We start from the raw sequence: 26,887 nt of genomic DNA on the forward strand, positions 1-26,887 counted from the left end.
TTTTTGAGGGGTTTTTTGTGTCTCTCTCTCCTTCAGTTCAGCTCTGATCTTGGTTATTTCTTGTCTTCTGCTAGCTTTGGGGTTTGTTTGTTCTTGTTTCTCTAGTTCTTTTAGTTGTGATGTTAAGTTGTCAACTGGAGATCTTTCTAGCTTTTTGATTTGGGCATTTAGTGCTATAAATTTCTTTCTTAACACTGTTTTAGCTGTGTGTGAGATTCTGGTGTGTTGTTTCTTTGTTCTCATTAGTTTCAAAGAACTTCTTGATTTCTGCCTTAATTTCGTTATTTACCCAAAAGTCATTCAGGAGCAGGTTGTTCAATTTCCATGTAGTTGTGTGGTTTTGAGTGAATTGAGTGCTGTGTTGTGATAAGAATGTGTATTCTGTTGTTTTTGGGTGGGTGGAGAGTTCTGTAGATATCAGGTCCACTTGATCCAGAGCTGAGTTCAGGTTTGAATATCTTTGTTAGTTTTCTGTCTTGATGATCTGTCTAATATTGTCAGCAGAGTGTTAAAGTCTCCCACTATTATTGTGTGGGCGTCTAGTCTCTTTGAGGCTCTCGAAGTACTTGCTTTGTGAATCTGGGTGCTCCCGTATTGGAGCATATGTATTTAAGATAGTTAGCTCTACTTGTTGAATTGAACCCTTTACCATTATGTAATGCCCTTCTTTGTTTTTTTTTTTTTTTTTTCTTGAGACAGAGTTTTGCTCTGTCACCCAGGCTGGAGTACAGTGGCACGATCTCAGCTCACTACAACCTCTGCTTCCTTCTTTGTTTTTTTGATCTTCTTTGATTTAAAGTCTGTTTTGTCGGAAACTAGGATTGTAACCACTGCTTTTTTCTGTTTTCCATTTGCTTGGTAAATTTTTCTTCATCCCTGTATTTTGAGCTTATGTGTGTCTTTGTATGTATAGTGGGTCTCTTGAATACAGCTCACTGATGGATATTGTTTTTTTATCTGGCTTGCCATTCTATGTCTTTTGATTGGGGCATTTAGCCCATTTACATTTAAGGTTAGTATTGTTATGTGTAAATTTGATCCTATCATCATGATGCTAGCTGGTTATTTTGCAAACTTACATGGTTGCTTCACAGTGTCCCTAGTCTGTGTACTTCAGTGTGCTTTTGTAGTGGCCGGTAACAGTTTTTGCTTTCCATATTTAGTGCTTCCTTTAGGAACTCTTGTAAGGCAGGTCTGTTAGTAACGAGTTCCCTCAGCATTTGCTTGTCTGAAAAGGATCTTATTTCTCCTTTGCTTATGAAGCTTAGTTTGACCAGATATGAAATTCTGGGTTGGAAATTCTTTTAAGAACGTTGAATATTGGCCCCCAATCTCTTCTGGCTTGTAGGGTTTCTGCTGAGAGACCCGCTGTTAGTCTGATGGGCTTCCTTTGTAGTTGGCCTGGCTTTTGTCTCTGGCTGAATGGCAGGGTTCTTAACTTGTCCATGTACCTCCTGTGGGAAAGCCATGGATGGACTTCAGGAAGCTCATGGATTTTCCCAAAATTGTACATAAAAATCTGTGTACATGTGTATATGTGCATTTTTCCAGGAGAGCATCTTATTTTTCGTGAGATTGGTACAGGAATCTGCCAATATATGAAAGGTTAAAAACTACTCTCTTACATAAAAGTGGTCCTAGGAAGATATCTAACATCTGCAGTTTGAGTATTTGGCCATTGCGGTTCCCTAGGCTTGCCCCTCAGTATTGTCTGCCTTGTTTTTTATCTTTAGAGTTTGATATATATATATATATATATATATCTCATATGTATGTCCTCTATTCTTACAAACCAACAAAATAATGTCTGGGCCTTTTTGAGAACATACATGCTCTGGTTCAGTATGTGGTAACTTTCATTTAGTGGGTTTAGGATGTTCCCAGGGCATATCAAGCTCCTGGGGTGACTGTATACTTTGGATGAGAATTATTCTATCATATGATATGCCCTTGGAAGGCAGGAATCCGTTTTTATTCATCTTCTGTTTCCTTCAAAAAGTGTGTCTTGCATCCATTAAATCTTCTGTTGAACTGAAATGCACAGATGACTCATTCCCAGTGGGATAAGTCTTTTTAGCAATTGGTAGTTTTTATTTTTCCCTCATCAAATTTCAGCCTTCTTACCATGCTAGCAAATACATATTTTGTAGATCTTGTGACTTCATTTTTTTTTTTTTGAAGCATAGTTACCCATTCCAGGACTCAGGTTATGGTATTGTAACAGGATGTGAAAAATGGAATTCTTTTAGTTTCAGGTTTGGCTTAGGCTCCAAGCTGCTATGTACCAAAATAAGGTGTGAGACCACCATGTAGGAGTTGCAAAAGATGGGGATAAAAAACATGTTTTGTGACTTGTAAAAAAGGCAAAGTTGATGGAAATTTAAACAAGATTTTTGGAGAGAGCTATTAGAGTTCTAGGGCTCCCTAGATGAAGGAATTAGGGAGGCTTGCTCTCATCTCAAGCCCTTACTGAGAAAGGGCGTTTCTGGTACAGAGACTTTCTACCCGATGGTTCAGCCGGAAAGCCGGTGGCAGAATTAGTTGTGTGGTTTGGGCAGTTACTGTACTGATGAGAGTGGAGCAGAGGTGAGCACACACAGTTGTGAGAGAGGGTGTCTGAGTATGTCCAAGAGGCTTTCCTGGAAGTGTGATAGGTTCCCAAGACAGAGAATCTCTGGAGGACTGCCAAGAACCTGAGACTGAAGGGAAAGTCATAGCATTCATCCAGAGGGTAAACTACCCTTTTCAAAGAATAGATAAAAAATCTCCAGGGGCCTAGGGAAAGCAGAAGTGTCTGAAGAACACCAGAAAGTACCCCATAAGAGAACCACATAGTTTTTGAATACCTTGCAAACTCAAAGAGCACCAATGCAAAACTAGTAAGATAATACCAGTCATCAAATAAGAACTTGGCTGTTCCTTTCACCTTTCCCTCCATTTAACCCTCACCCTGGAGGGCCACAACTCTTAATCAGCAAGCTGGGGGAAGAGGACTGGAAGCACTACAGGATAAAGAAGGACTATAGGCCTTGGTGTGGTGGCTCACACCTGTAATCCCAGCACTTTGGGAGGCTGAGATGGGCGGATCACTTGAGGTCAGGAGTTCCAGACCAGCCTGGCCAACCTGGCGAAACCCCGTCTCTACTGAAAATAGAAAAATTAGCTGGGCATGGTGGTGCACGCCTGTAATCCCAGCTACTTGGGAGGCTGAGGCAGGAGAATCACTTGACTCCGGGAAGGCAGAGGCTGCAGTGAGCTGAGGTCATCCCATTGCACTCCAGCCTGGGTGACAGAGTGAAACTCCATCTCCAAAAAAAAAGCACTGTAGGACAGCAGTCCCCAACCTTTTTGTAACAGGGACTGGTTTCATGGAAGACAATTTTTCCATGGACCATACCGGGGGTAGGGGGTAGAGGCAGGACGGGGAGAATTGTTAGATTCTCTTGAGGAGCACTCAACCTAGATCCCTCACATGCGCAGTTCACAATAGGGTTCTTGCTCCTATGAGAATCTGATGCTGCAGCTGATCTGACAGGAGGTGGAGCTCAGGCAGTAGTGCTTGCTCGCCCACCGCTAACTTGCTGCTGTGCAGCCTGGTTCCTAACAGTCCGTGGCCCAGGGGTTGGGGACCCCTACTATAGGAAACAGAGCAGTCAATGGTCCCTCTTTTCTACTACAACTGGTCAATCTGTAGCAGGCCCATGCTAGGAAGGGAGAAGTTTTATCTATAAATGAAGCTTTATGTATTTCGTTGTTACACTGAGACATTAATTGCTGAACTGGAAGTCATTTTATAGAACTTAAAGTGACAGGAGGACTGCTTATTGAAAAGTGACCGGAAAAGCCATAGATCTGTTCTAAATTTCTTCTAGGTCCTAGATTCTGGGAGAAGGGGAAGAACTATTGTTGCAGAACTAGTTTAAACGGATTGCAAAACCAGCGTTTCATGTTTATAGCTCATCCATCCCGCTTTTCCTGTGTAATGCCTTTAGCACTTATGGGTTGGCTCAGAGGCACCCATCCTGACTGGGACTTGAGGAAAGTTTTGAATTACTTACGAATCAGTCAGTGATCTTTCTGGTAATAGAAGCGAGTGGTGGCTTTTCCCAACACCTCATAGAGAGTCTGTGAATAAAATCTATTGTCTACAAAGATTTAGACTAAATTCAAATTTTACATGAATATTGTTGACATTACCAATTTGAGGGGAAAAAAAAATTTGAAAGCATTACCATGCTTTCAAAATAGAATGTTTTAAAAGTGTGTGTGCACATAAATATAATCCCCTGTGCCACCATAAGCATGGGAAGCATTGAAACTGCTGGGCCCCATGGAGCAAAGTCACATCTCTTAAGAGCTCGTTTGGAATGGACCTTCTCAAGTGTAGGAGACCCCTTAACTATAAGTTCCTATTTTTCCTTTTGGCTTAATTGGTCTGATCAGTAGTAGGAGGTAAACTGCTGTCAACATCCTCAGTTTACAGTGTTGTTTGTAATCTCTGTATCCTCACTGTGTCTTCTTAATGCCATTTTTTCTCGTACCTTCTCTCTTTTTACATTCCCATTTACTTTGCATAGCACACTGAAACTCTACAAAATGTTAGTGCATACATGGTTTACCTTTCGTTCTTCTAAAAAAAAATCTTTGTTAAAGATCCCTACATATTAACTGCCTTTAATGGGAGGTGCTATTTTTCAATTTCAGGCAGCAAGTTTAATGCAGAACCCTCAAGTTCAACAGCTGTAAGTATATAGAAAGAGCTTAGTACACTTCCCCCACCTTCTACTTGCCAGGCTCCTAATTTGAGCACATTAGCTCAAAAATGATGAAACTGTTCTGAATGACAGTCAGTTGGAGCTTAAAGCCACATACATTTGGCCTAGCTACTGGTATAACATGGGTTTATTTTATTAAGTTTTCCTCGTCCAGTTGTCCTATTTGTTAAGAATATATACCAATCCCAGTGATGTATTTCTTGTGTACTCTAGAATGTCAGGAATGATGACAAATGCCATTGGGGGACCTGCTGCTGGAGTTGGGGGCCTAACTGACCTGTCAAGCCTCATCCAAGCGTAAGTATTATTTAAAACAGAAATAGTGAAGATGTATTTTATGTTTTACAGCTTATCTCTATGGTGAGGGGTCAGGGCTTTCTTTTTATCTTTTACCGTTAGTAACTTTGGCCTCCTTACTGTTACTAAATCTGAAAGAAGTTCATGAATTAGAACCACTTTTTAGACTGCAGGGCAGGAATCCATACCTAGATAGTTTGGCCAGTCCTGTCTGTTGAGAAAAAGAATCATGTTTATTATGCCTTTTTTTTTTTCCCCCGTTCATTATGCTTTATTTTTTGGGACTTTCAAGTACCAGCAGAATCTCTTGCTTCTTTTTCTTTTTTGGTACCATCTCAATAAGGCAGGTGAGGGACAGATATTACAAAAGTAGATAATTTATATCCGTACCCAATGGCTAGAGAAACTGAGGTACAGGTTACTGACTTGCTAAGGAACCGATGGCACAGTCAATCTTTTTCATTTGCAGCCTAATTTTAATTTTACTTGATTGTGTTGTCAGTGTGAAATTAGGGTCATTGGTTTTTAAGTGGGGGTATCAATACTATATCTTTGCTTACAGAAGGTCCCAAGGATTGGTGCCCTGGTACTTTGAGGGTATGGAGACAAACGGTAAAAATCGTATGTCCAAATAAATTGTGATCTCATATATATATAAAGCTACTAATACCCCATTTTTTCCCAATGAAGATCCAAGTTTTTCAGCAGACTTCAAACTACTCAGGGACGCAGATGAAGGTCAAATATCCTGTTAAAATATATATCAATTTAGGTACACATACATAGTTTAAAATCACATGTTACATACTTTAATGTTCAGGCAATTCAGGAAACTTGTATTCAAACTTTTTCAGTGCCTGTCAGCACTTAGAGGAACTACTTGCATCTTCTCGTTACTTGAGCATATTGCCTCCACTTGTATCAGATTGGTGAAGATAACTTTGCTTTTTGAATCTGTGTCTGATGCTCTCGCTGGACACTTTATAGGAAGCCACAGTACCATTTGTTCTTTGTCAGCACAACCGTGTATCCACTTAGAATATTGCGTTTTTAGAATGACCTTTAAATGGCGTATAATAATATCTAACACTGGCAATAGTGGGTTACACACTACAATTTGTGTTAAACTTCTTAGTGTTTTTAAAATTACTTGTTAGGTGACCTCCAAAAGCATCCCAAACTGGGTGTTATATGAGACTACTGACTTGCGTATAAAAGCATTATATTTTAGCACATACAATAAAAACATACACTTCTTAGCCCTTTGCTTCCTTGTCATTAGCACTAGAGAAGCAGATTTCACCCAATTGAGGTACTTATTTTTTTTAGCATGGGTGTTTTGTTTCTTATAAAGAACACTGCATTGTAATAATGCGATATGGAGGCATTGGTAAACTTGTAGATACTAAAGACATGGCTCTAAAACTTTTGTAGAAAAAAGACCCCTTTAGGTAGCTCCCACATTTTCTGCAGTTCTTTTTGCATGGGTAAATGTGACTGGCAATTCCCTATTCAAACCACATTGCCTCTTTACTACAGGGGACAGCAATTTGCTCAGCAGATACAGCAACAAAATCCTGAACTTATAGAGCAACTGAGAAATCACATCCGGAGCAGATCATTCAGCAGCAGCGCTGAAGAGCATTCCTGATTTGACCCAGGGCTCAAGCCCAAGATACAAATGGTTTATGGCTATGAATGAAGTATTTGTTGTAGATAGTCCCCTCCCTCGTTCAAAAAACCAAACAACATATCTGATGTGTGAAAATAATGGAGGAAAACCTCTTATGTATATTCTTAAAGAATACATCCGTTTAGACAATAGGTTTATCACAGACAAACTCAAAACGTAACATGACTCCTTTGGAAGTGATCACTAGCCTTGTTGAGTGCCAATATAGCACTGGGATAAGGTTCCATTTTCAAACTTCTATCATATTTGTATATTAGACTTAATAGCAAAGTATATTTATTGAACTCTAGTAGGACTATTTGTTGGTAAGCTCTTTAGCTCCAATTTCCTTTAAGCAGTTTTTTGAGAGGGGAAGTGACCCAAAGGAAAGGTTTCCTATGCTGGTTGAGAAGTGTACTTGCCACTGAGCAGTATGTCAGGAAAGAAGGAATATTATCTACATTTAGCTTTGATAAGTGCTATCAGTAATGAATATATAACATGGGAACCAATATGATCTTTAATGTTGTTTGTTCTGGTGAACAGAGAATCTTAAGAGCTGTTAGAAAGTAGCACTTGATGCAAGGGATGTTTTGAAAAGAAAAAATTGGTAATGTGAATGTACAGAAAGTAAAGGTAGGATGCTCAGGTTTTCTGCATAGTTCTTAACTAATCTTGTCTGCAGTTTGGTATTGATAACATTAGCATGGCCACTTACGCTAAACACACAATAAGATACATTTAGACATCCTTAATGTACTGGTTAGGTCAGTGATATAACTGTATGACTTAATTATCACAATTTTCCCAATGGTAACCTTACCTTGGAAACTATCAAATATAAACATATTTTAACTAAGCCAGTGACCTGGTCCTAAGTTAAGGATGCTCTAAATGGTATTTAATTGTGTGCCCATAAACACTGATTTTTTTAAAAAAGAAAACTTAGTAATTATTTGATGGATAACAAAAAGCATCTATCACTAACATTGCTTGTTCATGTAAGCTTCTGTGATAATTTGGCTTGGCATGCCAGTCTTATAGTTAACATAATTTAAATTTGATGCAATTTAAATATAACAGGAGACTTAAAATATTTTATTATAAATGAGATGCCATATTAGTTAGTGGAGAAAAGGGGCATTAGGCATAAATAGCATGGGTCTAACTACATTGATGATGAGAGTTTAATTCCAACTAGAGTATATTTTTTATTAATCATGAAATTGGTGCTGACATGTAATGACTTCACAAGTTTTACAAGGGAAAACTGAAAAAGGAAGTAATATAAATTTTGTGGGGTTTTTTTGAGATGGAGTCTTACTCTTTTGCCAGGCTTGAGTGCAGTGTTGTGATCTCAGCTCACTGCAACTTCCATCTCCTGGATTCAAGCGATTCTCGAGCCTCAACCTCCCAAGTAGCTGGGATTATAGGTGCCCACCGCCATGCCCAGCTAATTTTTCTTTCTTTTTTTTTTTTGCGATGGAGTCTCACTCTGTCGCCAGGCTGGAGTGCAGTGGCACAATCTTGACTCACTGCAACCTCTGCCTCCCGGGTTCAAGTGATTCTCCTGCCTCAACCTCCCAAGTAGCTGGGATTACAGGGACACGCCACCACGCCCAGCTAATTTTTGTATTTTTAGTAGAGACGGGGTTTCACTGTGTTGGCCAGGATGGTCTCTATCTCTAGACTTTGTGATCCGCCTGCCTTGGCTTCCCCAATGTTGGGATTACGGGCGTGAGTCACTGTGCCTAGCCGCTAATTTTTGTTTTTAATGGAGACAGGGTTTCACTATATTGGCCAGGCTGGTCTCAAACTCCTGACCTCAAGTCATCTGCCCATTTTGGCCCCTCAAAGTGCTGGGATTAGAGGTGTGAGCCATTGTGCCTGGCCAGGAAGCAATATAAAATTAAATTAGTAATAATGCAGATGATTAGGCCTTATAGAACCCTTATCAAAAGACTAATCGGCTGGGCGCAGTAGCTCATGCCTGTAATGGCAGCACTTTGGGAGGCTGAGGCAGGGGGGATCACCTGAGGTCAGGAGTTTGAGACCAGCCTGGCCAACACGGTGAAACCTCACCTCTACTGAAAATACAAAAGTTAGCCTGGCTTGGTGGCAGGTGCCTATAGTCCCAGCTACGTGGGAGGCAGAAACATGAGAATCACTTGAACCCGAGAGGTGGAGGTTGCAGTGAGCTGAGATTGCGCCACTGCCCTCCAGCCTAGGTGACAGAGTAAGACTCTATCTCAAAAAAAAAAAAAAAAAAAAAAAAAAAAAAAAAAAGAGAGAGACTAATTATTTTGTATCTTGAGGTTTAAAAACCAACTTTTATCTTTCTACTTTGTGACGTCAGAATAGTACTTCTATAACTTCATTGTAAGACTCACCTGGAGAATTCATTAAAGATGCAGATTCAGGGCCACGTGTTCAATTCTGTTATAGTAGGTCCTGTAATAAGGCCTAGGAATGGCCATTTTAAACAGTACACTAGGTGGTTTTGATACAGATCCAAGGACTCTAACTTAGAGGAACACTAGGTTAGAGGTTTCTCAATTAGACCTGCAAACACCTAAGCACCTGGCTAAAGCTACAGTGAAGATCTGTATGAAGATATATAGTTCTGCAGAATTTAAAAAAAGCAGAATTCAAGTCTTCGGCCCTCAGAAGTTAAATTCGTATTCCATCTAAGCCAACTTTGTTTTTCACTAAGTTAGAATAATCTCCTAGTATTCCAGTATTACACAGAACGAAGTAGTACTACTAACACATAGAAGTCATTACTGTGATATAAAAAGCAAAATAGATTCTTAATTAAAAATTAGTCACCCATATTCAGTGTTGAATAAGAAGTCAAAAGTTTCTAGCGTAACTATCTTGAGTGCATTTAAAATGCTTTTAGAGCAATAAGATAAGCTTCTAGCTCACTGCCTAGAAAAACAGAAGATACAAATTCACAGTGTCAGAAATGAAAGAGGGGATACACTACAGACACTATAGGTATTAAAAGGCTAACTAGAAAACACCATGACCAACTCAAGGATTGTATATTTAACAACTTAGATGAAACAGATTCCCTATAGGATACAAACTAGAAATCTCACTGAAGAAATAGAAAACCTAAACAGACCTGTATTTATTAAGGAAATTGAGTTTGTGGTTAAGTTAAAAACCTTCCAGGAAAGAAAACTACAGGCCCAGATAACTTCAATGATGAATTTTACCAAACACTTAAGGGAGAAATAATAGCAATTCTTAACAATCTCTTCCAGGAAACAGAAGAGGAGAAAATACTTCCCAACTCATTTTATTTGACTAGTATTACCCAAAGATACTATAAGAAAAAAAACTTTAGAACAATGTCTTCATGTGCTAACATCTGTAAATTAGCCATTCTTTTTATATGAAATAATGGGAAATTGGTATGTTTCTTCCATTTCACTTTTCTATTTGTTTCTTTGCTAATATACCACCTGTAACAAATTCAATCCAGATGCTATCTGTCCACTTACCTACATTTCCATTCTATTCAAGCCATTTTTGCTCTTCAAGTACTTTGATCACTTTGGAATCACAGCATTGCAAGCTATTTCAAAAAAATTTTGCGTGGTTGGATTGTGCTAGCTACTTTTCAATTTATAAAAACTGCCCCATATATTTTCTTGCTTGTCTGGGAAATATAGTTGCTATCTAACTAGAAAAGTAAGAAGACATTATTAAACTAACTCTTTAAGCACCCTACTAAATGTTTGACTTCCATTTCTTGTAGTTGCTGTAGCTATTATGATACTATGTAAAACAGAATAGGTTCTATATATGCAAATGACATTTTCATTTAATGTACCAAATTGTGTATCTAACTTTTATAATATAGGTTAAACAGATCCTTTCTGAGATGGCATTATCTAATCTTTACTTAAAACTATGAAAAATATGTGTCCACGTTATTGTTTATAACAGAGGAGACTATAATTAAAGTACAGAGCAGATTCCAAGTGACCATGATATTACTTTTAAGATTTAAAACAGAATGAAACAGAAGATTCAGTCATAAGAAGATGCTTGAAAAACAATCCAAGTATCCAGTGCAGTGGCCATAAAATATTATTTCATCATTTAATCAATCTTAATCATTTTGAAACAAAGACAGACTTCAATTTTACACTGCTTGCACTTTATTTTGTACGGACATTTCATTAATTATTACTCAATTTTGAGGTGCAAACCTTCTGAATATAGCTTTCATTTTGGACCAAACAATTTGTTATGGCAATAAATAATGATGCATTGAAAAACCAATTTTTGTATTTGATTTAATGCACTCTTACATTTAAGAAATTATATATACATTCTTGAATTTCAACTTACCAAAATAGAATAGCTTTTATTTAACAGCCTAAGCTTTTGTTTTCCTGACAAAATACTTAAACTTTTTGTTACATTAATGCTGCAAAGTTGTTTATCACCTCAACTTTCTCACTGCTTTGCTCATAACTAAGTGTGATCACATGCAGAAAGTTTTATAACAGTAACACATGATGTAGAGTTTAAAATCATATCAGAAGATAGAAATTATTTAAATATACCATATAAAAATAAGTGGTTTAATCAATGAGAAAAAAACCCAGCAATTTTTGGCTTATAATAAGTATTATTCTTAGTTAATAGTTAATGAAAAAAATCAACAACCTAAAAAGTAAAACCAATTCTGATCTGTTCAGTAGCTGAAAGACATGTATGTTTGTAGGTATAATATACAAATACAGACACAAACCATTACAGTAATTTTGAAAACAATTAGAAAGCTTATACTGTGTTAACAAATACCAGGTTATAAGGGGACTACCCCCTTTGTTTTAAGCAAACTTTTTCTGCTGACTGAATAGCTAGGAAGAAAACTAGAGTTAACTGAAATATTTCTAAACAAAATGTTACAAAGTTCTAAGAAACAACTCTTTCTTCTAGATTGAAATATGAGGAATGTAAGTTCTTTTAGTGAGAAAGGGTTTTTGTTTGTTTTGTTTCTTTTTGTTTTTGAGATAGGGTCTTGCTCTGTCGCTTAGGCTAGAGTACAGTGGCATGATCTCAGCTTACTGCCACCTGCGCCTCCTGGGTTCAAGTGATTCTCCTGCCTCAGCTTCCTGAGTCCAGCTGCTGCTTTTTATGTACACCACTGTACTTTTTTTGCCTACTGGCTGCTCTTGCAGTACAATGGCAGAGTTCAGTATTTGTGACAGAAACCTTATGGCCTGCAAAGCCTAAAATATTTAGTGTCTTGTACCTTACATAAAAAGTTTGCTGACTCGTGTTCTAGATACTGGCTAGGGACAAATGGTCTCAGATACACAGCTTTTGGAGAACAAAGTCCAGTGGTCATCTAAAATGAAATGAAATTAAATAGGTGTAGAAAATCTACACATGTTCATTTCGAACATAACTTACAAGATAAAATCAGATCTCTTCAAAACAAATATTTAATATTTTAACTATTTTACAGGAAAGAAATTTAAATAACATTTACTTCGCTGTTGACGTCATCATTTTACAAAGGTGACAAAAAGCAGTTCTGTGAAACTAAATGAAAAGCATAACATTGGAAATTTCCTTCAGCTTTCCACTTTAATGGCAGAAGATACCACACAGACTTGTGCGATGTCATCATATTCATATGTTCTCTTTAAGAATGTGTCTGTTAGTCTTAAGCCAGAGATGCTCTATTGAGAGAGAGAGAGAGAAAGATGAGTCTAAGTTTTCATCCATTCAGAGGAAATATGAATATCACAAATGACTTTTGAAACAAAGACTTCAATTTTACACTGCTTGCACTTTATTTTGTACAGACATTTCATTAATTATTACTCAATTTTGAGGTGCAAACCTTCTGAATATAGCTTTCATTTTGGACCAAACAATTTGTTATGGCAATAAATAATGATGCATTGAAAAACCAATTTTTGTAAGTTAACAGCACCCAAATATTGGAATTTTTGAAAAGACAGCATACTTGCAGTCCCTGTACTGAAGAAAGCAGAGTAAGGGCAAGAGAGAGCGAAGAACTTGGATGCAGCTTTCCCAGCTGTCTTCCTGAAATTCCACACCAGTGGATGGAATTGGTATTGCACATTTCCAAAACCAGATCCATAGTCCTTTCACTGCTGGAGGAATCAGAATAATAGGAATAAATCTTGTTCATTTCACAAAGAGGTACTGCGATATTTCTACTATTGACAGTAAACTTGTTTTCTCCGTATCGAGGAGAATAAAAACCAGAAAGAGAAAAGCTCTTACTACATTTATATGTCACCTAAGATAGAATCAGGAAGATGAAGTCACATCTTCTAGCACTTAAAACGGCCTCAGACTAGTCTGCCTGTCTGATGTTGGCCTTCTGGTTCTATTACTCAACACTGGCCTCCAGGTGCTGATCTGGTGCTGCCATTTTTCTGGGAGACTTCCACACATTTGTGACTAATCTTGTTGCCATATATTCTATTTCTGTTAGGTACTCTACAGGAAAAGAAGAAAACAACTGATTCTGGTCTTGTCCTTTTGATATTTAATCTATGTTACTTTACCATAACTTGGGAAACAACTGGCAGGATTCATAAGACGTAAATACTATTCAGGTTTGCTAACTGGATTATTTACCAAGAAAAGACTACAGATATATAGTCTGTTATATATCGGCTTATAACAGATATCACCGGTTCAGCTTAAATAAGTTAAAACAACTTTTAATGAAAGTATGCATATTGTTCTTTTTCAAATAACCAAAAGACTCATAACGAAAAATAGTCTCCTACCACCATTCATGGCTACTTATGGCTCTTTCAGCTATTTATTCTTATACTTGGCTCCAAATTTTAAATTCCTTATTTAAATTTTATTTTTTTAAGACATATTGACTTTATAATATTAACTTGTATATGTCTGTATCTCCCTAACAAATATTTGAGATGGCTACTATGTGCCAGAGACCAGGGTAGATGTACTACGTGAATATTGTTAATTTCACAAAAATTCAGTAAGACTTATATATGTTGTGTGCATGTGTCTGTGCATCTCTCTGGTGTGTAGGGGCAGGGAATGACATTTATATAGAGAGGAAGTTAAAGATATAAGAGACATGTGCTTTTTAGAAAACTTATTTCAATCACCAAAAGTTAAAGTGAACACCAAAAGAAGTTAACTTTTGAAAAAAATAACACTTGTGAGCTGGTCAATAAACTGATTTGCTGAAAAAACTTAAAAAAAAAAAGAAAAATTCCCCAACACTCTGTAACACCCTACAAGCACAGGGTCTTTGCCCTGTATTGTTGTTTACTGAGCTCACGATGTGGCAGACACTAAGGGCCATGTCCTTTCTCTTGAATAATTCACAATCGAGTGAGAAAGAGACTAATACTTATAGCAATATATGAGTGTCACTAAATACACAATATATGAGTGTCACTAAAAAAACTAAGTAAATATTTTCTATGATAGAGAAGGCATGAATACCTGTGCTTTGGAAAGTCTGGGTAGCTTCATAGAGGAAGTGGGTATTTCTGTAATTTTGAAGGATAAATATTTCCTATCTTTCTAATACAAAAAAGTCAGAATAAATATGGAATTAAAAGGATTATACATGCACACTAAAAGGGCTGAGATTCATCACTGCAATAATATCAAAATACCCCAAATAATAATACAAACCAAGTGGTAATACAAGTAGGAGCAGAGGGCATAGGACTGGAACTTAATTCTATTTTTTTTCTGGTTTCAAAGCCCTGTGCTCTTTGCTTCCTGACAGTTCAGATTATGCTCTCTCTTCACTGTCAAAACCCTGTTTTCGAATCAATGATTTCCCCTTACATTAAATCCATAAGCAATGTTTGGTTTCTTAATACTCAAGATACAGCTCAAGGACAAGTATGCCTCAAAAAATCTTACTACTTCAATTCATAATATATTAATACATAAGAACCTATTAGTTCATGTTTTGGTGAAGGAAGTATAAACAATGAATACCTACCTCATAGCGTGTGACACATGAACGAAACAAAATACAGAAGATGCATAATAAAATAGGCCCTTAAAAATATGTAATTATACTGCTACCAGATGAAGAATTTTACAGTACTCAATATCAACATCAGAGAAGGCTATATGTTGAGGAAAACTTAAAAGGAGACAGTAACAAAAAGATTTTAAAATTCTCTTCTAGGTAGGTGAGGTAGAAAGGACATGCATCCACAAACAGTGGCATTACCTGCAGTTTGTTATTTTACAGGTAATATGAAAAGGTTCTTCAAGGTTTACGGTATCTGGTATTGCCTCCAAAGACAACCTAACGTCTCCATAACCTGGAGCCTAAGAAAACAAGCAACACAGTTAATGTATTATCTATCACAAAACCTTTCCATTTTAATGAAGGCACCACAGCAGCACATTTACTCAACAGCTGTTGGGTTTCCAAGCTGATGTTCTAAGAAAATACTTCTGATTCACTTTATTCATCCCTCATTTTAAGTTCTTTGGCAGCTACTGCCTGTGGAATAGCACGGCAGACCTGGACTGTTTTTGTTATATAAATAATTATTCCATGTTCAGTAGAGTAAAGATGAATCTCACAGGTAAGCAGTCAGTAAAGAAATTTCAGGGACTTGAAGGGACACTTTCCAGATGCTGTAGCTTCTATGTCTGTAACTCTAAATAGGCAGTTATTGTCTAAAGAAAGAGCGGGATGATGTTGAAAGGAGCCAGGAAGAAAATCATGACTTTTTACAAGATGCACAGAGGAGGATGGACTATAACAACAGGAAGGCTTGGAACAGGCCGTGGTAGAAAAATAACTAATGGCTATATTTAAGTGGGCCCAGGGATGATCATCATCATCATCATCATCATCATCATCATCATTTTTTAAAATTACTGCCTCAGTGAAAAGAAAAGTAAAATTTGGAATATATCAAAACAGGTAATATTCAGCATAAAGGGAGGAGAATCCTGTTATATATTCTTATAAGCATAAGAAAAAGAAGCCTGATAGCTATCCCTACTCTCAGAGAAGAAATTAGGTAAAATATGCAACCAATGCTTATAAGATAACTTTAGTAGAACTCACCTTTTTTAACATCTTAAAAATGGTATGAACTGAGTAGGTAAATGAAGTAAGTCCAAGAGTTTCAGGACATTGCAAAATAGAAAACCTTAATGTGTTTGGAAGTCAGAAGAAGAGTGGGCCTGTGTTACCAAAGGAGGGACACTTGATAAACAGTTATTTTAATTTCTGTTTGATAAAGAACACATGTATGAAGGATAAATTTAACATTTGACCATTTTTCATTCACGGCAACACCAGTTTTCTACCTATCTATCAGTGAAACTATTAATCTTTTCTTCTATAGTAGTATTAATGCCTTTTATAGTGCTCCAATTTTTTTACTGCTAGACGTAGAAAAAATTAAGTTGTTTTAACTGCCTGTCTCTCACACACCAAAACCCCAGTGAAGTTTTTTCCAAACTCACCATTCTTTGAAGTTGGCTGGTCTGTAACCTTCCCCTTTCACCTAGATTTGTTTTCCATACTATATCCAATTTTCCAATCACTGTTACTCCCTTAATGATGCCTGCTTTTTCTGCGAATTCCTTCTTTGGCTTTAGGCAGTATAAGTACTGGCGTGTATCCATTGGTTGCAAATATGCTCTTGACCCAAATGTAGACACACTGAGAGGGGTGGAGACAGAGATGGAGAAAATTCTCTAGCATCTTTTAAAAGAAAAACCATGGCTGTGATTGTTCCTTAGGATAGGAACTGGATGATGTACCCTCCAAAGATCAACAACAGAACATGTTAATGATTTCAACACAAATAAAAAGAATGTATACTGAAATGATTTATTTTTCCTTCATTTTTTTCAGTTGATATCGAAAGTCTTGAGGTTCTTTATAGTAATTGGACCCTGAAAGGGGAGGTCCTTTTTTTTTTTTTTTTTTTTTTTAATAAATAATTTTAAGAGACAGGGTCTTGCTCTGTCACCCAGGCTGGAGTACAGTGGTTACGATCATAGCTCACTGTAATTTCTAACTTCTGGGCTCAAGGAGGTTCTTTATAATAGAATATAATATATTACTTATAAAATTGAACATGTATCAATTAACTGAAAAGTGCAACAGAAACCAGAACCTTAAGTATCCTGTCTCTTTTCTCTAAAATTATCAAAGATAATAGTTTAGAATAATAAGAGACATGCCATTCTAAAGTAATTTTCAAAATGAACTAAAAGATCTAGAAAAGAATGAAAAATTGGTTTCCTCAGTGAGGATAAAGGAGGCTATGAACTTTTCTGTGTGTAACCAACCTAATAATATAAAAGCAAACTTTTCATTCCTAATTAAGAAATTCAGATGCTTTCCGAAGCTATTACCTTCTTCTTCTTCTTCTTCTTTTTTTTGTTTAAAATACAGGGTCTCTCTCTGTCACCAGGCTGGAGTACAGTGGTGCAATCATGGCTCACTGCAGCCTTGAACTTGTGGACTCAAGTGATTTTTCTGCCTCACTCTCCTAAGGAGCTAGGAATGCAGGAGTGTACCACCATGCCCAGCTAAATAAAAAAAACGCTAAGTTGCCCAGGCTGGTCTAGAATTCCTGGCTTCAAGCAATTCTCTGGCCTCAGCCTCCCAAAGAGTTAGGATTACAGGCATGAGCCACCACACCCAGCCTATTACTTTCTTATCTGTATTATTGTCAACCCTACATTTATTCTTCCTCTTTTAAATTAGCTATGGAAAGGCATATGTATTTCCTTTTCACAAAATATTAAATCATCTATTCCTATGTTCTTTTGATGTTGAGAGAGTATTTCTTTTTTAAACCCACATTTACCCTTACTCTTTTTAACTTCTCCACCATTCCTTCACATTCCTTCATTTTATCATTTGCAGGATAGCAATGATATCTATTACCTCACTGGATTTTTATGAGACTTAAAAGACCAAGTGCTTTGAATAGTAAAACATGAAATGCAAAGGGCTAGGATCTTTATTTTTATGTAATGGAGGGATGAAGATGGAGCACAGGAGATTTTTTGGAAAGTGAAACTATTTTGCATAATATAGTAATGGTGGATACATGTTATATATTTGTCAAAACCTACAGTGCTTGCCTATAGTCCCAGATACTTGGATCGTTTGAGTCCAGAAATTTGACTTCAGCCTGGGCAACATTAATGAGACCTGTCTCTTAAAACAAACCAAAAACCAAAAACAATAAAACATACAACAAAAAGTGTGAACTCTAATGTAAATTATAGACATTAGTAATAACTGTCAGTATCGGTTCATCAATTGTAGTAAATGTACCACATTAAAACAAGATGTAGGCCCGGCACAGTGGCTCACGCCTGTAAGGCCAGCACTTTGGGAGGACAAGGCAGGCAGATCGCTTGAGGTCAGGAGCTCAAGACCAGTCTGGCCAATATGGCGAAACCCCACCTCTACTAAAAATACAAAAATTAACCAAGGGTGGTGGCATGCGCCTGTAATCCCAGCTGCTTAGGAGGCTAAGGCACCAGAATTGCTTGAACCCGGGTGGTGGAGGTTACAGTGAGCCTAGGTCAAGCACTGCACTCCAGCCTGGGCCACAGAGCTGGACTCTGTCTCAAAATAAATAAATAAAAATAAAAATAAAATAAAAAACAAGATGTAAATAACAAGAGAAACTGTGAGGGGTGGAAGAGGGTATGTGGAAACTCTTCTTTCTGATGAATTTTTCTATGAACCTCAAATTCTTTTAAAAAAAAGTCGATTAAAAAAAAAACCCACTCAAGAGGAATGGATGTTTAGAAAAGCATGTATCTTTCAAAACAAGGATAAAGACTTCATAATTAATATTTACCATTCTCCAGCTTGGGTGACTGAATTTAATTCTGTTACATTGTACATAATAGATGGCTCCAATGAAACTTTCTCCATAAACATAGGTGAGGTTGTCATATTCTGAATCTGGGCTTCCAGAAATACTTCATCAGTCTGAGGATATGAAAAAAATATCCACCAAAGTGTGATGGCATTTAAAATATTTATCTCAACAAAAATATCTATCTATATGAAGAAAAAATATTAACCACAAATGTGATTAGTTCATGCCTGCAAATCAAAGTTACCACAATTAATGCAAGAAAAGAAATCTTCACCCTATCATAATTAACAGGGGCAAAGTCAAGTGTTAGTCAACTGATACCTTGTCAAACAATGGATGGAGGATAACTATGTTTTGTCTTAACATCCAAAAATACTTAACTAGAATTTCATTTACAAATACCCTAATTATTTTCATTAGGCATTAAAATATTACAATGTGCTTTAGTATGATGAATATACCTATGCTCCTATAATTTCAGTATTACGTTAAGATGATTAAGTCTTCATTATAATACAGCAATATAACTTTGTCATATTGATGTCAATTTAGATAGTGTAATGACCACTAGTACTATGAATAATCTATTTTGTAATCTTGAAGGATTTAATTTTTTAAATTAAAGCAATTTGCGAGTGGTCATTAGTGATTGCTTAGTTCATTTTAAGTGTATATTGAGGGCTAAAAAAAGGATATATGAATTATACTTCACCATCGTAGAGCTTTTAAATCAGGCAAGAGGTATTTTGTAGCCTCAGTGACAGATTTTAAAGCTGATGCTATTCAGCAACATTTGCCAGTAGGTATTTAAATACTTAACTTTAGATAAATTAATTCCCCTAATTATGCTGAACATTATTTTATGCTATTTGGTTATTTTCCTTCATGTAATTGAAGGATAACAGACTAACTTGATTTATCTTTGAAACAAACCTACATAAAAAATGATACACTAAGGATATTCAAGAATTTTTTTCAAAATTTTCATAGTAATATGTGTACTACACATAAGTAACATAAAATCAACTATGACCAGAAAAATTTGCCACTTTAAGAGCTTTTTATTTTTTTGACATAGAGTCTCATTCTGTCACCCAGGCTGGAGCGTGGTGGCATGATCTTGGTACACTGCAACCTCCGCCTCCGGGGTTCAAGGGATTCTCCTGCCTCAGCCTCCCGAGTAGCTGGGATTATAGGTGCGCAATATCATACTGAGCTAATTTTTGTATTTTTAGTAGAGACAGGGTTTCACCATGCTGGCCAGGCTGGTCTAGAACTCCTGACCTCAAGTGATCCACCCACCTCGGCCTCCCAAAGTGCTGGGATTACAGGCGTGAGCCACCATGCCTGGCCTATGAGCTTTTATTTTATTTTCGAGACAGAGTCTTGCTCTGTTGCCCAGAGTGGAGTGCAGTGGCAAGATCTCAGCTCACTGCAACCTCTGCCTCCCAGGTTCAAGCGATTCTCCTGCTTCAGCCTCCCCAGTAGCTGGGACTACAGGCAGTGCCACCATGCCCTGCTAATTTTGTATTTTTATTTATTTACTTTGAGACAAAGTCTCACTCTGTCACCTAGGCTGGAGTGCAATGGTGTGATCTCAGCTCACTGCAGCCTCTGCCTCCCGAGTTGAAGTGATTCTTCTGCCTCAGCCTCTCAAGTAACTAGGATTACAGGCAAGTGCCACCACGCCTGGCTAATTTTTGTATTTTTTATAGAGATGGCGTTTCACCATGTTGGCCAGGCTGGTCGTGGACTCCTGACCTCGTGATCCGCCCGCCTCGGCCTCCCAAAGTGCTGAGATTACAGGCATGAACCACCGTGCCTGGCTGAGCTTTTTAAACACTAACACCAAGAAAATGAAAATCATTTGCAAAAATATAATGATTAAGTTATAATACAATGTACTATTATCTAAAATAAAACAGATGCTTTAGTCTTTGGGACATGTGTTGAAATGAAAATAGAAATAAAATGTTTATCAGTTTAGAAAATGTATCATTTAGTGGCATTTTCTGGTTACTTGTTCTAAAAAAGTACATATATCCCATCAATCCATTGCTTTTAAAAAAAATAACCACAGACCCATATTTCAATTTAAAAACTGCAATTTTCTGCGTAAATTTAGGAAGAGCTTAGATAAAACGAAAGAAAAACAAGCAGCATAATGGAAAATCAAGTTAGTTTGAATAGTGTTAAGCAATTTGATATTTTAAAAATTAAGAATTCAGTGCTAAGGCAGTTGATGTTATTACATATGTAATGTGATATAAGCAAATGCTGCTTATTGTAAATATAAGTTTGAAAATAAAATTTTAGCCAAGTTGGGAAAATTTGCTTTTCTTCTGTTTCATTTTGTCAAGTGGCCATCATTACCTGACCCACACTTAAAACTAAAACCACTGTGCATCTGAAAATGAATTTCGATTATACAGTCTACTCAAAGAACTGAAGGCTAGGATAATTGGGTATTTTATAGTAAGATGATGAAAATCACGAGGCCATTTTACACAAGGTAACATACTTCTTTAAAAAAAAATCTAAAGAAGAAACACTGAAAATGAAAATTGTTTCAATATGACAATTTAACTTTTGAGCTAATTTTCCCCCACAGAGTAAGAAATTGATATAATAAAAAATACATAAAATTATATATAATCTTTCTGAAGTCACATAGGTGGTATTCACAACTAACTGTTTTTCCACTATGTTTTGTAAAGAGAGATTAATTAGGCAGAGTCAAAAAGTGGTGAGTAAGAAAAGTATAAAAATTTATAATAAAAAATCAAATTACCACAGAACTGAGGTCACTCTAATGGAAAAATAAAAAAGAATAATTAGAAAAATCAGAGTTAAATGTTAAAGAAAAAAGAATTACTTTAAAATAAAATGCATTTCTGCATTTTTTAAATTTACTAAACAAGACAGCATTAGTGAATAAGAAAGTAAACAGGAAGCAACATAAATATGACAAACCATTTTTCTAAAAAGGTGAAACTGCTAAGGTTAAATGACAATGGAATAGAGAAGAACACTATGGCTGAATACTCAAACAGTAGCAAACTGTTAAGGGCACATTTTGGAGCAAAGAGGTATATCCCATGACTTTCTAGTTCTATAATTCTTTACCAACATTTTAATTCTTCATAGATAATTTAGGATGAATATATACTATCCTCCACATTCAGAATAGATATACACCGTATACTTTCTCTTAAATTTATGTAATAATGGAATCCTTTTTTTAAGGAATATCTTGGGCACTTAGAGTTCCATTGATCACTTCAGGGAATGTGGGCTGAACCACTTCAAAAAATTAAGAATTTATTTTCTTCTTCTTAGCAGATTTCATAGTTAGCCTTTTTTTCCTTACATTATTTCTTCAACTGTTTATTAAGAGCAATCTCAAATGTCACCTCCATCAAATGCATAGCTGGAAATCATTTTTCACCTCTCTAGGTACCCAGAATACATTACTTCACGATTTGGCTTGTATGTGTGGGAGGGGCTTACATTATAGTTACGTCATATCAGTCTCCTCAAGGCAGGTCCCTTGAGGACTGGGAAGATGTTGTTTATAGTTCTCTTCAATACCTGGCAGGTGACCAAATGTTTGAATCCTGGCTTCTAGTCTCACCAATCTTCCTGCAAGGCTTTTCTATCTTAGAAAACTATGACAGTTTTTCATGAACTTGTTTTCCTTTAGGTGATTCACATATTACAGCATTATTAGAAACAGAATCAAAAATATATGTTTGAGACAGATGTGGGGCCAATAATATTAACTGTAAAAGGACTACAGCACAGAGCAATATGCATCACCTACTGATATTGCTGTGGTTTATTAACCCCTACAATCTACCTGAAATTCCTGGTTGCGGTCAACATAATCTGCCTCATGCTAGTGGCTGAACAGTATTTGTTTGTCTAATAGGTAATATTAAGTATCTTAGAGAGACCCAAAATGTTATTTGTTCACTCCTGATTTTTAAAGTGAGATCTATTTTCAAAAGTTCAGAATATTACTGAAATTATTTTGATTGAAGTTTGTTAGCAAGATTTAAAGATTATGTCAACATATAATGTTAACCGACAAAGGAAGTAAACAAAATTGTTGTGATTATAAAAACAGAATATTATATATAAGTGAATAAAGACTGCAAAAGAGTATGTATTAATGAAAAATCAATTGGTGTGGCGGAATTGTGAATTTTTATTTCTTTATGGACAGCGTGTCACTTCTATAATGTTTATAGAAAAACTAGCAATTTTAAAAATTATTCACAAATCACTCTAAATATTAGCGTTATAAAACTATTTGACAGGTATCTTAGTGTACTATCAAATTTTTAATGAAGAAAACCTAGAATAGCTGAATATGTGACTCCTAGGAGACAGTTACAGAAAAAAAACCCACCTATTGCCCTATTTTAAATTAATTTTCTAATAGAATAGTTAACATTTTCCCCTCATACTATAAATGAAATCTTTTCCAGCAAAATGGTAAATTAGACTATTTAAATCTCACCATGCTGACTAGCTATACTGTAATTAATCAACAGTATGCCATTAATAACAAAAAAGAGGGAATAAATATGTATTACTCCAACTCACCTATCCCCCACAAAAGAAACATCAACTTTGTAAACATCTAGTAATCTTTTTGATGATGCTTTTCCCTCTTGTCAAATATGTATACTCTTTCCTATGTACTTGATATTCCATGTCTATTTGTAACCCTGCTTGAATGCCTTTACTGCTTTGACACTTGTCTGTTTCCAACATGCATTCCTTTCAGACTCCAATCCAGCCTTTTTTCTCTTTCATAAAGCTTCTTTAAACTATTCCAAGATCACACCGAGAGCTCTTGTAACACATTTTTTCATATCATTCTCACTATATTCCATTCTAGGTAGTTTTGTTATTATATGCATTTTTTCTTTTCTCCTAATAGGTCTTTGCTGCAGGTTAGGTTCCTTACTTTGACATCTTAGAAATCCTAGAGTATAAATTTTACTGAGTAAAAATTCAGATTGTGGATGGTAAAAATAAATGTCAAATTTGCCATGTGATTGAAAATGTCTGATCATTATCTAGTTTTAGAGTAGCAGAGATATAATCTTCATTTCAAAATACTGTATTTGGATATATTTGAGTTTATCACTGGTATGAAACACATGATTTTGGGGGATAAGAGGGCTATCAAGAGATCTGATTTTTCTGCAGCTCTAGAAGCCAAGATAAAACAAAATCTTAAAAAAGAAATCCAAGCAATAAATCCTTTCTCCTATGGCAAGTTCTATTTTATATCTTTTTTTTAGGGTAAAAGATAAAGTATCTTCTATTATAAAAGTTACTTCTATTTTTGCCAAACTTGTTTTTCCCAAGGAGCTTTTAAAGCCATTACACCAAACCCAGCAACCTAATTCTGGCTGGCAAACTGACTACCCTGGAAATAATTTAATGTGCTAAGCTTCACTAGTCAATATTTTTCCATGTGAATATTAAATCTTATTTTGCAGGGTTAGATCTACTAATTCAATTTTTGTAATATCCAGAACCACATGTAAATATTCAACAGATTGCTAGTGTAACAACCACCATTAAATGGAATGAGGGGGCAATCATTTAACAAAAGGAGATGAAAGCCTTATAAAATTAACAGTGAGAATAAAAATCAAGACACATTGATTCCACGTAAGTTGAAAAAGATTATGAGACCTACAATAAAATTATTCAATTTTAACTGAAATTTATGATTTTTTCAAATAATTTACAGTCACGTTGGCAATTTGCTTCAGTATTAGAAATGTATATAAGAGATTTTTAGTCAAATAAGATCTTAATGTTTAATATGAAATCCCATTAAGCACTCAACACTCACCTCTGCATTGTAAAATTTGGTTTTCACATCCAATGGTTTGAGAACCTGGTTAAATAAAGCATATCAATCAGGAAATTGTTATCATGTGACCATTTATTTTTATTTTTTTAAAATCACATAGCGTAAATTTGTCATTTTCCAATTTTAATTGTTAAAAGACTTATCTAATAGGTATGCAATATTCTTCCAAAAGAAAAAAAGGAAAAAAAAAAAAAAGAATCCTAAATGCATGTTTTGAAAGGCTACCGTTATTTCTTTACTGGGTGATAGTTACATTACATGGGTTTTTGCTCCATAATATTTTGTTAAACAAAACACATATATTTTATGTATTTTTCTATAGGTATATTCATAAAAACTGTTTGCAAAAAAAGCAACTGAGCTGGGCGCAGTGGCTACTCTTGTAATCCCAGCACTTTCGGAGGCCAAGGCAGGCGGATCACCTGAAGTCAGGAGTTCGAAACAAGCCTGGCCAACATGGCAAAACCCCGTCTCTACTAAAAATCCAAAAGTTAACTGGGTATGGTGGCGGGTGCCTGTAATCCCAGCTACTCAGGAGGCTGTGGCAGGAGAACCACTTGCACCAGGGAGGCGGAGGTTGCAGTGAGCTGAGATCGCATCATTTGCACTCCAGCCTGGGCAACGAGAGCAAAATTCCGTCTCAAAAAAAAAAAAAATTGAATCACTTTCTATTTTCTTTCAAAAAGCATGCAAATGAATGATTCTGCAAAAGAATGGCAGATTTTTTTTTTCCCTGTGAACAGTATTTTTTCTTCCACTTACAGAGGAATGAAAAAAAAAATCATATACAGCATCATATTAAGATCTATATTTATAATAGACATATGTGGTATTCACATTTCCTCACCCTCCTACATCAATGTGTTAAGCCAGTGGTTTTTAACTATTTTTGATGGACGCTGAAAACTGTGTATTAATACAAAACTCAAAGTTCCCGTGATTCCTGGAGTCCTTGAAGGAAGCTCAGTCTACTCACTCCAAGTCAATTGTCTCTCCTTTAAATTTCTTTAGAAATTTGATATTATTTACCCTCATTTTATCTGGACTTTACACTCATTTTATCCCTTGTCTACATTGTGTGTTTTGTCAGGCCATAAAAACAAGTTATTTACTTTTTAGAGACAGAGTCTTGCTCTGTTGACCAAGCTGAAGTGCAATGGCATGATCACAACTCACTGAAGACTTGAAACCTGGGTCAAGCGATCATTCCACCTCAGCCTCCCAAGTAGCTAGGATTACAGGCTTGTGTTACCTGTAGTCCTAGGTCATGCTGTCTGGGCTATCTTGAACTGGCCTCATGTGATCTTCCCCACTTTGCTTCCCAAAGCACTGGGATTATAGGTGTGAGCCACTGTGCCAGACTCAGCTATTTTTTTCTTTTATTTTGAATAAACATCTTCAAGTTTCATTACAAAAACATATTGGCAATGATAATTCCTCTGCTTTTATTTATGTTAATTTAGTCTCAGTTTAGACTGCTAGTCATATGACAAATTCAAAAATATTGAGCTATTTGCTTTATTTGGATCTTGTTTTCCCTGCAGATAATCAGGAATAACTGTACACTACCAGGAAGAAAAAGGCATATAAAAACTATTTACCATTGTCATATTCAATACCTGAAATTTGAAGAATTTTCTAAAATACATTTTTTCTCCAGCCTGAGTTGTATAACTCACAGCACACACCAAGCTGAAACAGAAAGATGTCTTAATGATTCTGAATCATTTTTAATTTTAATAGTAAATCAAACACACCTGAATTCTACTAAGAAATTAGGGAAACACATCTATGGTGTGGATGTGTGAGATTAGAGCAGGGGAAAATGTCAGAATAGATACAGACATAATTACACGAACAAGAAAGCTCTGATTAGTAAAATGAGATATAACATTTTTGGAGCACAAAATCAGAAACTTCTTGACTTTACCTGAAAGGTGAAATATATTCCAAAATAATTCTCAGAACAATCAAATATTTGAGTATATAAAACAAGTTCATATAAACTAGAAAAAAAATATGGATTAAAAAATTTCCAGCTGGGCATGGTGGTTCATGCCTGTAATCCTAGCAGTTTGGGAGGCCAAGGTGGGTGAGTCTCTTGAGGTCAGGAGTTCGAGACCAGCCTGGCAAACATGGTGAAACCCCATCTCTACTAAAATTACAAAAATTAGCCGGGCATGGTGGCGGGCGCCTGTAATCCCAGCTACTCGGGAGACTGACGCAGGAGAATCACTTGAATCCGGGAGGTGGAGGTTGTGGCGAGCTCAGATTGCACCACTGCACTCCAGCCTGGGCAACAAGAGCAAAACTCCACCTCAAAAAAAAAAAAAAAAAA

At 36.2% G+C, this 26,887-nt stretch overlaps 2 protein-coding genes across 3 annotated transcripts in view; one reads left to right on the plus strand and one right to left on the minus strand.

The window, feature by feature from the left end:
• Positions 1 to 11,043, plus strand: part of SGTB (small glutamine-rich tetratricopeptide repeat (TPR)-containing, beta) — a 61,314-nt gene extending 50,271 nt beyond the window's left edge. Inside the window, exons 9-11 of the mRNA XM_011966746.1 lie at positions 4,705 to 4,742; positions 4,989 to 5,072; positions 6,612 to 11,043. Coding sequence (XP_011822136.1) covers positions 4,705 to 4,742; positions 4,989 to 5,072; positions 6,612 to 6,723 — 234 coding nt within the window. The 3' untranslated portion in view covers positions 6,724 to 11,043. The remainder of the gene's footprint in view (positions 1 to 4,704; positions 4,743 to 4,988; positions 5,073 to 6,611) is intronic.
• A 1,159-nt stretch (positions 11,044 to 12,202) lies between these two features.
• TRAPPC13 (trafficking protein particle complex 13) overlaps positions 12,203 to 26,887 on the minus strand; it is a 29,988-nt gene continuing 15,303 nt past the window's right edge. Inside the window, exons 6-13 of one of the 2 annotated variants that reach the window (XM_011966745.1) lie at positions 26,169 to 26,241; positions 24,529 to 24,573; positions 21,439 to 21,456; positions 18,624 to 18,757; positions 16,255 to 16,453; positions 14,996 to 15,096; positions 12,749 to 12,896; positions 12,203 to 12,458 (exon numbers count right to left, since the gene is read on the minus strand). In XM_011966745.1, coding sequence (XP_011822135.1) covers positions 12,351 to 12,458; positions 12,749 to 12,896; positions 14,996 to 15,096; positions 16,255 to 16,453; positions 18,624 to 18,757; positions 21,439 to 21,456; positions 24,529 to 24,573; positions 26,169 to 26,241 — 826 coding nt within the window. In that variant the 3' untranslated portion in view covers positions 12,203 to 12,350. Of the gene's footprint in view, positions 12,459 to 12,748; positions 12,900 to 14,995; positions 15,097 to 16,254; positions 16,454 to 18,623; positions 18,758 to 21,438; positions 21,457 to 24,528; positions 24,574 to 26,168; positions 26,242 to 26,887 lie in introns of both variants that reach the window. The other variant, XM_011966744.1, reaches the window with a different exon arrangement.

This window comes from Mandrillus leucophaeus, unplaced genomic scaffold (genome assembly GCF_000951045.1).
Source record: "Mandrillus leucophaeus isolate KB7577 unplaced genomic scaffold, Mleu.le_1.0 Scaffold771, whole genome shotgun sequence".
NCBI lineage: Eukaryota > Metazoa > Chordata > Mammalia > Primates > Cercopithecidae > Mandrillus > Mandrillus leucophaeus.